The sequence below is a fragment of the Akebia trifoliata genome, chromosome 4 (genome assembly GCF_017979445.1).
Source record: "Akebia trifoliata isolate Shusen 1 chromosome 4, ASM1797944v1, whole genome shotgun sequence".
Classification (NCBI taxonomy): domain Eukaryota; kingdom Viridiplantae; phylum Streptophyta; class Magnoliopsida; order Ranunculales; family Lardizabalaceae; genus Akebia; species Akebia trifoliata.
The window spans coordinates 40,353,990-40,372,819 of record NC_141378.1 but is presented as its reverse complement, the minus strand read 5'-3'; the positions used below and the strand labels follow the sequence as shown (position 1 = coordinate 40,372,819).

General features: G+C 34.5%; 2 protein-coding genes across 3 annotated transcripts; one reads left to right on the top strand and one right to left on the bottom strand.

The window, feature by feature from the left end:
- Nucleotides 1-52: 52 nt before the first annotated feature.
- Nucleotides 53-661, top strand: LOC147404958 (uncharacterized). Its single transcript, XM_086437941.1, has one exon. The coding sequence runs from the start codon at nucleotides 53-55 to the stop codon at nucleotides 659-661; it is 609 nt and encodes a 202-aa protein (XP_086294067.1).
- Nucleotides 662-7,474: 6,813 nt separating this feature from the next.
- Nucleotides 7,475-15,743, bottom strand: LOC147404957 (Adenine nucleotide alpha hydrolases-like superfamily protein). Of its 2 annotated transcripts, none has more exons than XM_086441091.1 (5): nucleotides 15,458-15,743; nucleotides 15,242-15,345; nucleotides 15,022-15,140; nucleotides 10,328-10,419; nucleotides 7,475-7,937 (listed from the first exon to the last, which is right to left on the bottom strand). In XM_086441091.1, the coding sequence occupies exons 1-4, from the start codon at nucleotides 15,660-15,662 to the stop codon at nucleotides 10,341-10,343; spliced, it is 507 nt and encodes a 168-aa protein (XP_086297217.1). In that variant the 5' UTR covers nucleotides 15,663-15,743; the 3' UTR covers nucleotides 7,475-7,937; nucleotides 10,328-10,340. The 2 variants fall into 2 exon arrangements, with proteins under 2 accessions (XP_086297217.1, XP_086297216.1); XM_086441090.1 differs by having other exon boundaries at nucleotides 7,475-7,918; nucleotides 15,458-15,742.
- Nucleotides 15,744-18,830: the final 3,087 nt, after the last annotated feature.

Sequence of the window (18,830 nt, the reverse complement as noted above, 5' to 3'; positions counted from 1 at the left end):
GTGGAGGGAAAGGTGCAATAGAATATACCAAGACAAGTTCAATAGCCCGAAAATGGTCATCAAGAGAATAGTTGAGGATGTGTGGGTCAAATTTAAAGATGATATTGAGGGGGTAGAGGACTCAGACTACAATAGAGCCTTCAGGCATGCTTGGGCACCTATGGCCTCCTTTGTCCATAAGTTGAGACTCTACTACTCATGGTTGAAACCTGCTTTTGGAGTTTGTGCACTTAATATTGATTGGTCATTTTCTTCTACCAGAGGAGGTTTTGGTGTTGCTATTAGGGACCATGAGGGAGAATTCTTGGCTGCTTTGACGGGATGTGAGGAACCAAAGTCTGTGATATTCCATAAGTTCCAGGGTATTTTTCAAGGTTTGAGTCTTGCTCGTTTCAAACATTTATCTAGGATCCATATTCAATCTGATTCCTCTTTGGCTGTCAATGTGTTGAATAACAAGTGGATCGCCCCATGGTGTGTTTTTCACTTGGTTTTGGATATTCAAAATCTCGTGGCCAACAGCTTCATTGAAGTGAAGTTCTTCCATGTCTTTAGGGAAGCCAAAAAGGTGGTTGATTTCCTCACGTCTTTTCTTTTGGTTTTGGGTTGTTTAGAGGTTGCTTCCGATTCCTCTCCTTCTATTGTTTCTTTACTTTCCTAGGATAAAAAAGGTGTGTTCTTCTTGCGTGTGTAGCTGGTCTGGGTCTACCTTAATCCTGTTGACCTTTCAAAAAAAAAAAAAAAGTCAAAGTTATTTGACAAGAGGTTGAAAAGTGAGGTATTTATGTCATTTTTGTTAGTCACTCAAGGAAGACAACAATCATCCTTATTTTGTGTCGTTTCCACAGCTTGGGTAAAAAGTCGCTTCCTTTTAACCTAATCAACAAAAGAAACCAAATCTTTTTTTGGGATTAAATGATGACATGACTTGTCTCTTTTTAAAATTATTAGGCTTGGCCTCTTTATCTTCACTTTGATTTATGATTATGAAAAAGAGCTACTATTAGCACCCTAACTTTTAGGTTTTACACTCGGGTTTCTTAAATTATTTACCACACCACAATAAAAGGTTAAAACATATTCTTCAAACATTACAAAGATTTGGCTTAAATTATAATCTCAATATTACAAAACATTATCACACTTGTTGGAACAATTTTACTATTTGTTGACAATTATGATTAGCTCATATAAAACCTTAAAATAATGATTTTCAGACACCCCCCTCTGACACACACACCCTTTGATGTGACATGTGCTAGAATCGTAGATTATTTTCCTTGAGATACACAACTATACATATTTATGGGGATGTACAATTGTGTATCCCAAGGAAATCTATGGTTCTAACCCATGTCACATTAGGGAGTGTATGGGGGCATGAGTCAGAGGGGCCATCAGAAAATCATGACTCAAAATCCTAAACCTAAAATAGAAATCTAGCAAAAAAAAAAAAAAAAAAATTATAGGCACCTCAAATTTTACTCATTCTCGACCATTCACTTATTTTCTTGGGTGAATCTCCATTTTGTGTTCTAAATATGAAAAATTACGAGTCCAGTACACTGTTCATTTTAGTTCCCAAAACATATTTTTTCAATGAATTCGTCACTTTTATAATCAACAAATTCGTTGATAAATACCTATGGTTTTGCCATATCACCAATCTCGTTGGTAATTTATCGACAAATTCATTAATTATAAATTCACGAATTCACTGAAAAATCATGTTTAGGGATCGAATTAAAATGAGTAGTACCGGAACCGGAATTTTGTCATAAGTTGCGCACGTTTAGGAAAATATCTCTATTTTCTTTATTTTAGTTTGAGTGTAATAAGTAAAAGTTGGAGTGCCAATAGCCACTCTCCAACTTTATCCTTTTACCAAACTTTTTTCCCCTAATTTTAATCACTAATGCTCGGGTGACATTGGATTTACTTCGATTTTTTACATTTTTGACATGTGTGTGTGCGCATCTCCACATCATAAATGTAAAAAAATTGCAATAAATCCAATGTCACCATAACACTACTCAATTTTAATCTATCTTTATATCTCCTTTGATCAAATATTAGATGATAGTTTAATATATATATATATATATATATATATATATATATTTTAATCGAGACATTAACCAATCTTGTATCGGAGGCACAATCCTTAATTTGAAATAAAGATTAGGATCCAAAGTGGTGTCCGTTCGGCATTCCTATAGAATAGGAATGATGTCTACATTGCTTGTTTTAATAGGAGTTTAAAACACATTAGATTTTTAATGAAGTAATTTTGAAAACAAGGCCGTAGACCAATTTTTTTATATTTTTCAACCAAAATATACCACATAGGCACTATATGTTGTTAGAGGTACGAGACAGGGGTCACGGGTCACGACTATTGAAATAAGAGTCGTAATAATATGACTCACTAGGTGGCATACTCAAATGACTCCATGACGTGACAGGTTTGGGTATGCTAGATCTGAACACCTTGGGAGACAATTGCACTTCTGCATAAAAAAAAATGTATCCCAAGAGAATCGTGTATCCCAAGGCGTACAGATCAAATTTGTCCACGTCATTGAGTCATTTGCGACTGGCGAGTCATATTATCAGGACTTTTGAAATAAAAGGTTAGTGAGTGCATATATTTGACCCACACCACCACGTCACCTATCTTGGTGTATAGAATCGAAGTACTTTTGCATGGCAAAAGTCTTACTAATAATCTCCATCTTGTCATGGAGTCTTGTGAGTCTGAGTCAAACTCAGGTCTTAATGAATCAAATTTTCACGTTTTAGAAGATTTCCACAATCATCTTCGCTTCGTTACTAGTTATTAAAAGAGATTTGTCTAATACTTTGGAGAGAGAGTTTAGTAAAACAGAAACCCTACCAACAAATAAGACAACAAAACATCTCTCTCTCTCTCTCGCTCAGTCCATGAGTAGAAAAAGTCACGAGACTCGGGAGTCTTTTATTCACTCTCGTGATCGAGAGGTTGTCCTATTATAAAGTATGGGTTGTCCCCCACAATGTCACAAGCAAGACTGTTTCTATAAATTTGTAGAGAGCCTAATACAAACATTTGACATCCGTTACAAGTGGAGTCGCAATGATTTAATTATAATAAAGAAAAGAAAATTTACCAGATTAATATATATTTTTTTTAAAGCCATCAATCATAAACGAAAAATGCTAACCTGACTTGAAAGAGTGCTCTTTGAGTAATGCAGAAGACCATTGACATTTTTCTCGAGATAAGAGTGTTACATATTCGGGAAAAATCATTGGTTCTCTGCATACACAGTACAACTTGGAGTGTAGTAATTAAGGCCCAACATAAATAGGAGGATGGATATATACATAGTAATACTCCCGTGATAAATTGCATCTTTGGGGCATTAGTGTAGTAGTACCTACCACCATTGTCTTGATATCAAAGTTAATTTTCACTCCAATATGAATTATTCACATAAAAAACCAAACTAAGTCGATCAAAATGTATGTATAACCTTAGGCCTACTACCCTTTCTCTTTTGGTTGTTGGTCATGAGGCCTTTATCCTTGATATTGTTTCTTGATTTTAAGAAAATATATGATCTCACTTCCATGATTGTTAGTGTGATTTGTGGAATGGACATATCATCAAATCTTTCTTTTGCATGTCCATGCAAGATAGATCTAGACATGGCTCCGGATATCATACTATGTTTTTTGACTACAGAGATTGGTCTTCTTCCTGAATAGGCTCATAGTTTCTCGGAGGTTGGCATGATGTCATGCTATGATAATTTTAGACATATTTTTATTAAAATAAAATCAATGCTATGTGGTTTATACTCATAAAGTGTTAATGTGTGACTTGGGCTACAAGCTAAGCATGATTTTGATGTTTCCTCTTTTGTAGGATGTTATGATTAGGATGTTTCCTAATTTGTAGGATATTGAATGTTTTTTTATAATCCTATCTTTTTATTATAATTGTTAATACTAGGGATGCAACTTGGTTCAATTTGGTTTAGTTTGAGGTCAAATTGGAACCGAACCGACATAGATCGGTTCTACTAAATGAGAATCAGAACCGAACCAAATTCCATTGGAACCAAACCAACTCAAACCGAATTAAAGTCGGTTTGCTTCGGTTCAATTCTATAAATTAGAAGTAATATTTTTTAATGAAAAAACAAACATAAAATTTCATACAATAAATCACAAATCTATTCATAAAAAATCATTAGTTTATTTATAAAAGATCACTAATCTGTGTCCTAACTCCTAAAATAATTCATAATAATTATATATATATATTTTGTACAGGGGCTCGATTCTCGATTTGGTTCGATTCTATACAAGTTTGATCTGAGAACTGAACCAACATTTTCATTTTCGTTACTTGGAACCGAACCGTAACTTGTTCCAAATTGAACCAAACCACCCAAAGCTATCTGTTTGGTTCGATTCTTGGTTTGAACTAGACCAAATTGCACCGCTAATTAATAACCTAAATTGTCCAAATCTTGGACAAAGTTCAGATCAAGGTACTTAAAAATCAAACTAAGCAAAGCCCAACAAAAATCTAATTTAGGTTTGATTCACTTATTGGACCCAAAGTCTAGTTCATTACATTGGACCAGAGTCTGGCTCACAGAGTCAGACCAATGATATTTTCTCCAATTCTTATGGTCCCACTAGATTCTAGTCTCCCAAAGCTTGAGCTTGCTTTATACTTTCGACTTTACATTTTTTTGAGCACTTATTTTTCACTAACAAATTAAAGCAATCAAAGATAAACCTTTCTTTAATATTAATTTCCAAAGCCAACCATTGTTTTAAGCTAAGATTTTACTCATTTACCCCTATATGTGACAAGTTCTCTTCTCCATTATTGCGTCCGCTATTGGACTTGTATCTTTATAATAAAGAGGATCTGGCATTTAAAGAGACTCTTGGAGTTGCTTTAAGAGGGATTTCAATTACTAAAATGAGTTATGATTTTTCATATCTATAATCAGGAAAGTTTTCCCAGCTACCCAAATTCTAGGTTTCCTTTCTTGATTCCATTAAGGAAAGGAAACCTAGAGTTCTAATGTTATAAACACACACACATGTGCCTACCAAAAAAATTAGTTTTTTCCCTTCTCATTGCATTTATATAAGTCCATAAAAGAAATTTCCTTTAATTTTCCAAGAATTCAAATAAGTATTTTTTCAAATAAAAGATGATTATCATGTAGCAACCCCAGCATATATTAGATGATATCCAAACAATTCGAGAATGTAGCTCTTTCATTAAAAAAAATGAAGTATGGACCAACGAAATTCAAATAATATGTTTTGTTCCTTTACATGTGCATGGGAATTCGTCGACAATACTCACTTACATTGCCACCTCGTTGGGATATAATGTAAAATGGCCAGTGGATCTTGCACATGAATGGTACAAAATAATGAGTCAACATCGTATGCACGCACCCACACCCAGGGTGGAGGATGGAAATCCTCATCTCACATCTCAATAATACCTGCCACTGATTTAGGGTTCACGATTGAAGGATAATCACGTCAGTTTAATTAAAAAATTGGAGGTCATGGATCGTTCATTTTCAAACCTTACATCGGACTCAAAGATTTCTAACTATGATTCATACAAAGCTGACTTGTAAGATTTTGTTTTCAAGATGTAAATCTCTACTAATTAGAAGGCACTACAGGGAGATATACACTATAGAGGATCCGCTCTTGATATTTAAGACACTAGTTTCTTGGATTGTGGCTTATGTGGGCATGTAACAGGGGCACAAGGGTTTCAATCCTTCCCCTTGGGTGTATATGATACGGACTCCACAATAACGGCCCTGTCTGGATACAAAGGATAAAGTACTGTGGAAGTCAGTAAGTTTTAAAGTTAAAAAATAGTTTACTTATTCACCAGCTTTCAAAAACCTTTAAAAAAAAAAAAAAAAGACCTTTTTATCCCCAAAATTACTTGGGAATTGTCAATATCACAAAAATTACCCAAGATTTGTCAGGTCATGAGAATTCGAATCCTGCATAGGGCCCACCGTTAGGGATTTATCCCAGAAATTACCTAGTGCATGTGGAGGGAGGGGACTGCACGTTCCCTGATGATTAGTCGGATTCTCTAAGAGACCTGGATACCTCGTTTCAAAAAAAAAAAAAAAAAAAAAAATTACTTTTTTAATTATATCCAAACTGTCTCTACACTTCTCCAGTCCAAATACTTTTGCTTAGCTTAATTTTGAATGATTAATAAAAGAAATGAAATCAGATCGAAATATTAGCCCTTAAACATTGAATATTTATCTAAGAATCTTTGGGAATGCCTCAAAATGTTTCGATTTAGACCACTTAATTTTTCTCCTGTCAGAAATAGGGAGCTGCTATTGATACCGGAACTTTTACTTATTACACTCCAATAAAAATAAAGAAAATAATTGATAGGTTGCGAATAAGTAAAAGTTGGGGTGTCAATAGAAGCTCTCTTATTTTTTGTAAACTAAATTTCTATATTTTTTTTTGGGTTTAAGATTTTATATGAGCCTAATCATAACTGTATACAAGTACTGAAATTGTTTTAACTGAGTGTTATATACTGTTTTGTAATGTTGAGATTATAATTGAACAAACCTCTTGTAATGTTTGAATATTGTGCTTCAATCTTTATTTGAGGAGTGAAAAATAATTTAAGATATTGAGGTGTAATAAGTAAAAATTGGGGTGGCAATAGTAGCTCTCCAGAAATATTACCTGAAGACAAGAGGTGGAAGAGAGTAAAAGATAGGACAAGGCGGGGTTGGGGAGTCTCAAGACTTGCCTACTTTTCTTTTGATGGGTAAAGCTGGGCTTCAACCCACAACCTCAAAGGGGTCTAAAAGCCTAAGACTTGCCTACTACTACCTTCACTTGAAGCCAAAAATGGCATAATAAAGAGCCCACCACCTGCAGAGCTATGAGACTACTGAAATTTAGACTTAATAACATATATAATTATAATAATAAATAATGTGTTGGCATTATAAATAAGTTGGTGTGAATCAAGGTTTAAAATCTCGTTTTGAGTCGATGTTTCTGTCAGGAGAAAATAGAATGTCTCGGCTGAAACATTCCAAGATGTTCAATGTACCAACATGAAATTATGAACCATGGTGTGAATCTATCTGATGTGTGTGCACATTTAGTTGAGGAAGAAATTCAAATAGAAAGGGTAAAAAGATTTTCAATGTTTCTTTTGAGATTTCTTGGATTTCCATGAGTTTTAAGTGTTTTGTAATAATTTTCTTTACAGAAGCTATTGATCAATCCAAAATGGAAAGGAAAAAAAAAAACAGAATCTTTGAGACCAGATAGGCATGAAGTTTTGAGTACTGTAAACTATTGTTATAACCAGGTTCATCTTCTTCTAAATTTATAAGGGTTTACAAATTCATATAAACGATTGAAAGCTAAAATGAAGAAACCATAACCCAATACCCTTTAAGAACTTTATATCATTTTGTAAATCATGAGTCTATCCATAATAAATAACAAATAATGGGGGTGTTTCATAAGTCCAAAAGAACACGAAATGCCAGTAAGAACAATCCTTGGAGGCTCAAAATTAACCATGAGTTTATTTTATTAATCAGGAGAGTCAGGCCCAGAGCCAGAGCAAGCAATCAACCTTTATGACACTCGGACAAAAATTACCAACACAGCAGCATTACAGCATAACCCACTATGTAATATACAGGGAAAGATATTAATACTCAAACATTCTGACAAACCACACATGAGGATCGCGGGAAGGGAGTGGTAACGGCAGTATATAACTGATAGAAAAGAATCAAGCCTCACAACAAGTACCACATACTGGATATCATTGATGGAGTAGTTGCTCACACTTCCCAAAAGCATTCTGTAATTAAAACATGAATCTGAGCACAGTGTGCAAATTGTAGTACACAAAAATGTTGAAATAATATAAAAAGTAAAGACATGACATGGAAAATAAATGCAAAAAAGCAGCCTCAAGTTCCAGACTGTTGAAATACTATTAAAATTAATAAGCACAAAGATGGAAAGTGCAACAAGTTTTATTAGAGAGATTCTATTGCCACCCCAATTCATATGTAAATCACCAAGAATTAGCACACATCTTGGGGTGGCATTAGCAAGAGTAAGTTGGTGTGGCAATATAAATTCTCTTTTATTATCAGCCAGAAAAAGAAAAAAAAAGACATTGAGGATCCATTTTCAAGATGGCGAGTTATTCAATATACTGAACTTATAGTTTTGGTACACAACAGATGGTCTCCATCTAGCTTTTCCATGAAATTTATGTATGATAGAATTGGGGTATAAGAACAAAATGATTATAAGAATTTGGCTACCCATACAATCAGTGAACATGCCACACATTCCCATCAATCCAGACTGATGTTACCTGGTTCATTGGTTCGCTTGGTTTGAATTTGGGTTTGCAGTTCACCACTCTTGAATGAGCCTGGTTCGTAGAGGTAACTTGCAGCAGATATTTAAGTCATTTATGTTAATATCATAGAGGAAATGGGTCAAGGGGGCATATCATCTGTTTAAAAACAAAGAGGTATCTTTAATATTGACCAAATCTTGGGATTTCTAAAATAAGGTATAATATTGACCAAATCATGGGGGCACTCTAAAACTCACCAAAATAAGGGGTTTCTTTAGGTTCGCTATTTTTTATGAACCGGTTCTTGAACAGGTTTGGTTTGTACCAGTTTGTGGTTCACTACTACATTAGCGAACACGGTAACATAGATCCAGGCAATACAATCATCAGGGCATGGTATTAAGGGAAGATAATCACTAAGTTTGCATTCACTATAAAATGTACAATTGATACATTGACAGTGTTAAGGTTGAGCCTCAGGTGTGACATTCAATGCTAAAGTTCCATGTAAGTATTCTACATGAATGATATATGTTCTTTTAATTACAAAAAGAGACTCCAAGTACAAAATTCAAACCCAAAGCAAAGAAAACATTACAAAGTTTATGGATTTTAGATTTACTTTGAATAGGTGCCAAACATTGAGTTGTGATAACAGTCATTGGCCACTGCAAAGACCAGGTTTTCTCAGAACTCAAAAGGAAGCTTAGGTGGCCAAGGAAAAGGGATCCACCGGATGGATGACCACATTATCACAACGGGCCAGTCTCAAATCATTTTCCATCCTCCAAGTGTCAAAACAAAGGAAATTTATTTAGAGAGATGCAATTGGCACACCAGATTTTACTTATTACACCCCAATTGAAATAAAAATTGTAAGTCAACCGTTAAGAGTAAGTAAAAGTTGGAGTGTCAGTAGAAACACACATTCCCTCTCTTAGATTTCTGTTGTTGGATTTTATACGAGCCTCATCCTAAATCCTAATTGTAAACAACTGGTAAGTTGTTTGAACGTTATAATGCTTTGTAATGTTGAGGTAATAACTTGAACCAAACTTTTCTAATGTTTGAATGGTGTGTTTTAATCTTTAATTTGAGTGTAATAAATAATTTAAAAAATTGAGGTGTGATAAGTAAAAGTTGGGGTGCCAATAGCAGTTAACTTCCTTTACTTAAAAATAGAAGTAACTTCCAAACTGTCATTTATAGGGAAAAACATGCCATACATGGTATGGTATGGGCACACATTTTTTGCTCCCAGAATCCAGGATCCACCAATCACATGAGCCTGCGTGTATTGAATGGCATCACCAAAATACAGAACTACCCTTGTTAGTTACAAAACTACCCTTGCTATGCTTGATGTGGCACGCACGGGAGTCTGTGAGCAAAAAATCACTTATGGTATGGGTGTGATGTGGACAAGGGAGTTGTCCACATGGTCAATCCAGAGGGTCATCTATCAGATTAATGACCCAGGTTTGCCACATCAGCATCCCACAGTAGCAAGAAAACCTTGTATTAACAGGTTTGGGATCTGGAGCTTCAGTCTATTTCCACAATTACAGAATAGGGACTCAGGCTACCTTTCACTCTATTTCCAATTTATAGTCAAAATATGAGAGGTGGTTGAGAGTACGGGCTTTAGAAATTTTTTTGGAGCACATATTACAGAATTAATTGTTAGGGCATAAAACCAACCCAACCTCTTATCCACAGACCTCTTTGGATAGAGAAACAAATATCAACTTTAAAGGACAAAGAATCAATAGAATAGCTATACTGCAGCACCCACACATTAATGGCAAATAAAAGAAGATATGTGACAAGAAATGGAAGAGAGACTGAAAAATTACACTAAAACAGCTGGCAACAGAGAGAAGAGAGGCATACCGAGGTTACATTGTCAAGAAGAACCCTTAACTACAATGACCGGGCACTGTACATGGTTGGTGCAATAGTTGCTTACACTTCCCAAAAACATCCTGTGATCATAAAAAAAAATGCTTCCTATTAAAAAATAAATAGATAAATAGCACTGAGAGATGTCAAGCATGACTTTAAATTTGAGAGCTTCTATTGGTACCCTGATCAGGGCCTACAAAGTTGGTTCTAACACTAAGGCCCAATTTACAGATTCTAAGGATAAATCCTATGTTAATTCCCCTAATTAGGCATAATGCATTCATAGTCCATGTTTATTATTATTTTCTAATTATTTGTGATTTTTGGCTTAATTTTGGTTATTTATTTATGACAGGTCCAAAGCACGACAAATAAAAGGACAAATCTGGAATAAAGAGAAAGCCCATTGCATTATGGAGCCTACAACCAAGAATGAGGCCCATCTGACCCATTAAGACCGCATCGCAGTGAATGAGTACGGCAGAGCAGCTAAGGCGGTGAATTACACCTCGAGATTGTTCCGACATTTTGGTTACGTAAAAAAGGATGCAATCTAATTAGGGTTTACTTTTGGATATTACGAAGATTTTCAGTTGGCGATAAACCCTAATCTAGCTCTATAAATAGAGATCAAACCAGAGCCAGAAGCTCTCTTTCCATCTCTCTCTTCTCTCCTCATTTTTAGTTTAGTTTTAGCTTTTAGTTCTTTTCTTTCCAAGCATTGTAATCAGAGGAGGAACAAGCTCTTTTAGTTCAAGATCAATAAAGCAGAATACTTCTTTTCTCTTATCTTCTCTTCTTATTTTCATTTAGTATTATGCTTTTATGTTCTTGCAATGATTTGTGGCTAGACCTCCATTAGAAGGGTCGATGAAGCCAAAACAAGATAAACATATAAAATGATCAGTGTTAGTGCCATTTATGCTTTAAACATTTTACAAGTGATCTCTTTTAGTTGATGATCAGTAAAAACCATCTTTGGCTAGTCTAGGTTTGATGATTTATACTTAGATTAGATCAAGTTAAATCATGCTCAACTATTGTTAGTTAAAGATCGTTTTCATGATTTTATCTTTCTAATAATTAATCAGAACTTTCCGATTTCTTAGGTACTCTAATAGAATAATCGTCCAATCTAACAACATTAGATTATTGATTTGATTGAGACAAAAATGAATAAACACGGTTAATCTTGTCTATGATTATTGTTCTTGGTGGAATCAATTGATCTAGGCTTTTTACATTATGATTTCTATTTTCCTATTTCTACTGTTTTTCGAATAGTTTAATCTTCAACAATTAGGTTTTTATTGGTTACGTTAAATCATTAATCGTTTTAAGTTAGAATTCTGAATCAACGTTGTCTCTGTGAATCGATCCTTGCTTGCCAAGGTTTTCATAATTTGTTCCCTTTTATTTCATGTGATAATCTGGGATGAGTACACCCCAACTTTTACTTATTATATCCCAATTTCTTAAATTATTTATCACCCCAATTAGAGATTAAAACACACAGTTCAAACATTACAAAGGTTTGGCTCAAATTATAATCTCAACATTACCAAACATTATAACACTCGTTCAAAACATTTCAGTAGTTTTTTGCAAATATGATTAGGCTGATATAAAGTCCTAAACCCAAAATATAAAAACCTAAATCCAAAAAATAGAAATCTAAAAAAAAAATAAAAAGAAATTGAGAGAGCAATTGGCATTCCAACTTTTACTTATTCTCAACAATTCACTTATTTTCTTTATTTTTAATTGGCGTGTAATAAGTAAAAGTTTGGGTGCCAATAGCAGCTCTCTTAAATTTTAAGGTTGGTCAATTGATGAACATTACTAATGGGCAATTGAAGTTAGCATAGGTAAGTGCATTCCACAATATAACTTAGAAATAAATAGACAAGTGCTCTGATTCATTAACTCATTTATGGGTGTAGTAAGTCTCCCATATCGTGCATGTCCCAACAAATGATCTTAAGTGTCTGCAGGTTGTTTGGTCGGCAAAAGAGGGGACTGACTAGGCGACCAATGCTCCGTCACGCTGACCTTCTTTAGTAACAGTGCACTCCATATCACCAGCAGTACTAGAAGAGACACCAATGTGGGAAAGGAGCCATTGTAGCCAAGGTTGTGCAAGGAATTTAACTAGAGCATGTATGCTAAAGATAACCCAAAGATACCCAACCGATGCAAGCACTCTGTTCACTTTGATTCCCTGCCTAAAGGTGTAAGGCAAAAGAATTGTATTGCCTAAACTCCCTTTAAATGGGACAATTGTGGGGGACATAAAATATGAAGAAATCCTGTCCAGACATGTGTCCAACCACAATGTAGGCCAACTCGATCATTCGGGAGCTCAATTAAAATGAATCCTCACTACACTGTTACAGCTACAATAACTCTAACTAGCTACACCTATCAAATTTTTTTTAAAGTCTAACTAGCTACAACTTACGTATCCCATAACAATGACAGAAGCTTTGCCAGACGAGCCTTGAAAATGCTAGACAAAGATAATGAACCAACGTTATATGGTAAGGGATTTTTGACTTGCACTACTTTTGTTCCTTGTGGAGTCCTTTGCTAAGAAAGGTATGTAAGCATCAAAGTATCTTTGCAATGACTCCCAAAGGACTTCTATCAATATTAATCATGGAGAATACTATGTTACAAAGGTGTTACAAAGGCCAGGCTGAAGACTGCCATACCACCAATTCTGAGTATACAAAGAAAAGAAAGCTAGGAGAGGATTATTATTAATTTTGCAATCAGAGTGGATTTTTGCGCACAAGTAGAATTTTGTTACCTATAACATTAAAATGAACTAGTCTAGAAAGCCAAACTCAAGATTTCAAATAAATCAAGATAATTTGAACTCAATAGGGCATTTCGAGGGCGTAGTGCCTGTGACGCTGGGATTAGTCTCACCCGAAGGGTGGGGACACCCATGATGAGCAAAAATGAATAAAAATAAAATAAAGAACTCAATAGGTCAACTTTTTTTTCAAAGCTACATGTGAACTTTGCTAACATAGAGGATAGAAGTTCCTAAGAGATTCTCCAGAAATGGTGCCTCCTCTAAAATTGGTTTAATCATGCTGTTAAAAGTTTAAAAATTGAACCCCTAATAATCTTACTCGCACTAGGCAGAATTTTGTGTCAAGAAAACAAGAGAAAATGCAGCATGATGAGCATCAGAAGATTTGTTTCTGTTTCTCTTTGGTATGTAAGCTGGGATTAAACTCGGATCCTCATGGTAAGCATCAATACGTTCAATCAGCCTAGTTAAAGAAAAATCAAATTATTATGCGTTACGTAACAACATATTGACCAAATAATATAAGAAGAGGGCAGATATACATTGAAGATAAAGTAAAATGGTCTCATTTGCTGAATATCTAGGATGTAACCGATTTTTTCTAGGAGAATAAGTTCCTCTTATTTGATATCCAAATAAATGTACATGGATTACGAAATACTACTATCAGCACAACATTGTTTCCCTAAGAAGATGAGATTGGGCATTCGTCAATTGGTCAAATAGGTGATCATTGAAATAGAAATCAATAAGATCAAGGAGACAAAACAACAACAAAAGCCTGTAATCAAGGCAACAAAGGCACAAGATATGTAAAATTGAAATGGGAACTATGAATACATAATTAGACAAAAATCATCGATAAAATCCTATCAGCTTCAATAACAAATAAAGTAAATCATTATCATTATTGTTAAAGTAAGTCTAGCCTTACTTAGTAAGATTTCAAATCTTGCTAATAGTCGTTGAGCTCACCTTGTGGCATCCGAAAACATGATCCGATGCCACAGGGATGTAGAGGAAAAAATTTTAAGAACTTTGAAATTTTATTTTTTTTAAATTTATATTTTCACGGTAGAGTTTTTATTTTAAATTTAGAAGTTGGTGCAAGTTTAGCCATCAATTTTCAAAACAATGAATCAAGCCCAAAAAACAATTATGTTTTTGAATTATTTTTTTCTTTATCTGAGTTTTTCCATGAAATCTAGAGGGCTGTGGTGTTGGATTGCCGATTTGGTAACCCATTTGAGCTTATCGACCCTTAGTAAGAATTGAAATCTTACTGAATTAGTAAGGAAAGTGTTTCTCTTATTGTTATGGGATTTTTACTTTTTTGGTGTAAGTAGTTTGAGGAGTTCAAAGGAGTTTTCTTTAAGGATATGTTATTTACATGGGATTTAATTTGTAAGCCAGAGGGATAATTATTTGTTTATGCTTTTTAATTCAGGTCCAGTATAGTATTGAGTTGAGTAATCAAACTGTATCAATTGTTTCATAGATCGTTCTGCAAAGCGTTTTTAAATAAAAAAGATGAAGAAGTAAAGCTTTTCCGAAATATTGAATGTTACAAGAATTAAACACAACTTCCCCTTGTATGCACATAGAAATATGTATGTAATGTCGCCATGGCGATTTGAAACTTAGAACATATTAAAAGCTAAATACCAAGAAATAAAACCAATTTTTACAGATAATTAAGACCCATATGTAATTAAGTGAAATTTGAAAATAAAGAGATTTTAGTTTCAAAGACATGATCTAGTGAGAATTGGAAGAACCATACGTTAATAACAAACTAAATAATGCAAATAGATACCGTAATATAAATTAAACGAACAAGTTCGATCATATTAATTACCTCTTAATAGGCCCATAAGAGTGAGATCCCATCACAAGAAGATCAGCTTTCACTTTCTCAGTAAACTCACAGATCATTTCCTTTGGATTTCCCACAACTACTTGTGTTTTAACATGGACCTATCAGACCAAAATTAATCAAAATCAACCAATCAAATAAAAACATAATCCCCAAATTTATTTAATATTTTAATAACAAGAACTTGAAAAATAAATCATACTTTCTTATCTGAGCAAATCTTCCATGCGTGAGCCATGATTGCTTCTGTGATTCGTTGCTGATGCGTCTCAATCGCGGCATAGAATGCAGGAACCTCAGCATAATCTTTTTAATTCGAATTAATTTTCGCAAAAAAATAAAATAAAATAATTAGAGAAATAGAGAGAAGAAAAATTGAACTAAATTAGGGAAAGTTATGAGGGATCATCAGATTTACAAGGTCCAGAGAAGGGGATATCGCCTGGATTGAGGCCAGTGGAGATGGACGGTGGAGATTGAACGTGGAGGATCAGAAAGGTTCCAGATTCAGATTCATTTCCTGGGGATTGGAGCTTGAGATTCTCAAGTGCCCATTTCATGGCCTTCATGCTTTCTTCGCTTCCATCCACTGCAATAACAACACATTCGAGCTTTCCAACCATGGCGACAGTAACAGAGAGAGAGAGAGAGAGACTAGTTTTTGAATTTTTTTTTTCAATCAGTTTTGCTCTTCGTGATTTTAGTATTACCATGGTTTTTAAACTCGGTATCGCGTCTCGTCTCGTTTAGCTCCGATACCGAGTCGTCTCGGACGAGTTTTCCGATACGTTTGAGACGTCTCATGAGATAATTCGAAAATTTGTACATGAGATGTAAAACTCGGTCAAAAAAATTACTTTGTGAGTTGGTCTCGTTCAGCTCTGATACCGAGTTAACTTGGACGATACATCTCGGTCTCGGACGAGTTTAAAAACCATTACAGACACTATAATAACTGAGAGAAAGGTGGTTTCATAAATGGTCCAAGACCGAGATGAATCGGACGAGTCATTTCGGTGGGGTTTTAAATCTCATAAAAAAAAATGACTTGTCCATCTGTCTCGTCCATGCCTGATATTGAGACAACTCGAGCGATATGTTTCGGTCTCAGACGAGTTTTGAAACCAATGGCACATCTCGGTTTAACGTTTCATCTCGTTCGTAGGGAAGACCGAGTTATATCAAAAGAGTCAACTCATCTTTCCAATATAAATAATTATAAATATTTTAATAAAATAAGATAGACCTAAGAAGTCATATTTTATTTATATAATAATTAATTTTTTTTATTAAAATATATAAAATCCAGGTTGACTAAATTGAGATTTTTAAAATGTTTCTATAAATCCATCTCGGTGGTGCAATACTAAAATGACTCTGACGAGTCATCTCAGTCTCGGACAAGATTTGAATCCATGACTCCACGTTTGATTCATGTGAGCTGGAGGTTTTTGACAAGGAGTTGCGATACAGAACGGTGTCATGTTCCTATAACAATGTTTGGTGTCTATGTGGAATATTTTTGTTGGAATTCAAACACATTGCAATGCATGCACAACTTGGTCAAGAGTCCTAAGTGTTTTAAACTCCAACGATAACATGCCATGTAAACACCTTATCTTTATTATAGGAACGTGACATGACACCGTATTGGATACTAAGTCTTTTACGCAAGCGCCCATGTTTTTGATAACTTCCCCACCATTTGTTTTGGGTCTTGAGAGAATGTAGGAAAGTGATGCCAGTATCTTGACAATTTCAAACGAATTTCATTTAATTTATAGGAAAATTCTGAACTGAATTCCTTTGATATTGCGTTAAACGCTGAGCTGACGTGGTTATATGCATTCTTTTCATGGAGATAAAAGTGAAAAGCATCAATGATTCTTTGCACGTGTCCACACCAGCTTAGTGTCGAATACAGTGTCATAGAAAGTCCGCATAGAACAACTCTAATTTAAAATACACAACACATATTACTGAGTAAAAATTTTATGCTAATCAATTTTTGTGTTAAGCTGATGAATCAATATATTGTCACGTGTATTAAAAGCACTAACAATCTGAACTTTTAATTGTTAAAAGAGTCATGATAAAATGACTAGTCAGGTGGCATACTCAATCGACTCATTGACGTGGGAAATTTGGTTACCATAGATCTGTATGCCTCGGTATATATACACAATTGCACTTTCCCATAAAAAAAAAGTATATCCCAAGGGAACCGTGTATCCCGAGGCAGAAAGATCTATAATCAGTTAGTCGAGTCGCCATCGAGTATGCTTCCAACGAATCATTTTATTAGGACTCTTGTTAAAAAAAATTCTCCCTAAATTTTCTCTCCACTAACCAATCATGCTCGCTTTTTCAAAACAATTGGTGTCATACCATTGGTTCCAGAGAAGGGGATATCATCTGAATTATGGACGGTGGAGATTGAACATGGAGGATTACGAAGGTTCCAAATTCAGATTTGTCTGCTTGGGATTGGAGCTTGAGATTCTCAAGTGCCAATTTCATGGTCTCCATGCTTCCTTCGTTTCCATCCACTACTATAACAACACATTTGAGCTTTCCAACCATGGAGAGAAAGATTAGTTTTTTATTCATTTCGATCAGTGTTGCTTTTTGTGATTTTACAGAATCTGTAATGCTTGCAAGAAGGTGTTTTTGGTATTGTTAATGAACTAAACGAGACTAGACATTGAGTTTGAACTTTGAAATCTTTGTATAATTGCACACCGATTAGCTGCACACCATCCATCACTAAAAAATTCTCCTTTGCACTTCATTTGGATGCTTCCACTCCAAAAATATTAAAACATATTGCACTCCTTTTCTTCTTCTTCTTCTTCCCCAACCAAACCCACTTAAATTATTGTTAGTTCAATCATTTTTGTATAATTTAATCTATGTGCAAATATCACAAATTGCTTGTAATCAGCATGTATCTGGAGTGATGAATCAAGGAAAGATTGGTTTTTGACGATTTTAACGTGTTTAAAAAATTTGTTGGAATAAAAATGAATAAGCTCATAAATTATAAGATTATCATAATGAAGAGCAATTAGTAAGTTAAAATCGATTTTAATAAAAAAAAGTTTTTTTTAATGTTGAGGTGCAACCAACAACTAGTGGTGTGCAACTAGTTCGTCCCTTATTTTTTCATGTATACCTTTATATGAAAGTAATTAAAAATATTTTAATAAAATGAGATAGATCTAAATAGTAATAAAGTCATATTTTATTTATATAATAATTAATTTTTTTAATTAAAATATATAAAATCTTGGTTGACTTAATTGAGATTTTCAAAATATTGTTCGAGTCATCATTCGTTTATCTGGGGAGATGATGTGAAATCAGAGATGCCATGTAAGTCCATCTAGGTGGTGCAATATGAAAATGATTTGGGTGAGTCATCTCAGTCTCGAACAAGATTTGAATCCATTGCTCCATGTGTGATTTACATGAACTAGAGGTTTTTGGCAAGGAGTCGCAATCCAAAAAGATGTCTTGTTCCTAATAACAACGTTAGGTGTCTGACATATTTTTGTTGGCTACATGCACGACTTGATTAAGAGCCCTTATGGGTGTCTCAAACTCCAACAAAAATGTGCCATGTAAATACGTTACCTTTATTATTAGGAATATGATAGATCCTGATTCTTTGGTAAGTTAGCAATGATTCCCGAATTTTTCATATGAATTAACACCTCATGCTGCATTTGACAGTCTTGGATCTTTAACAAAGGCTACACTATGCTTGGTTTGAGTACCAAAGTACCTTC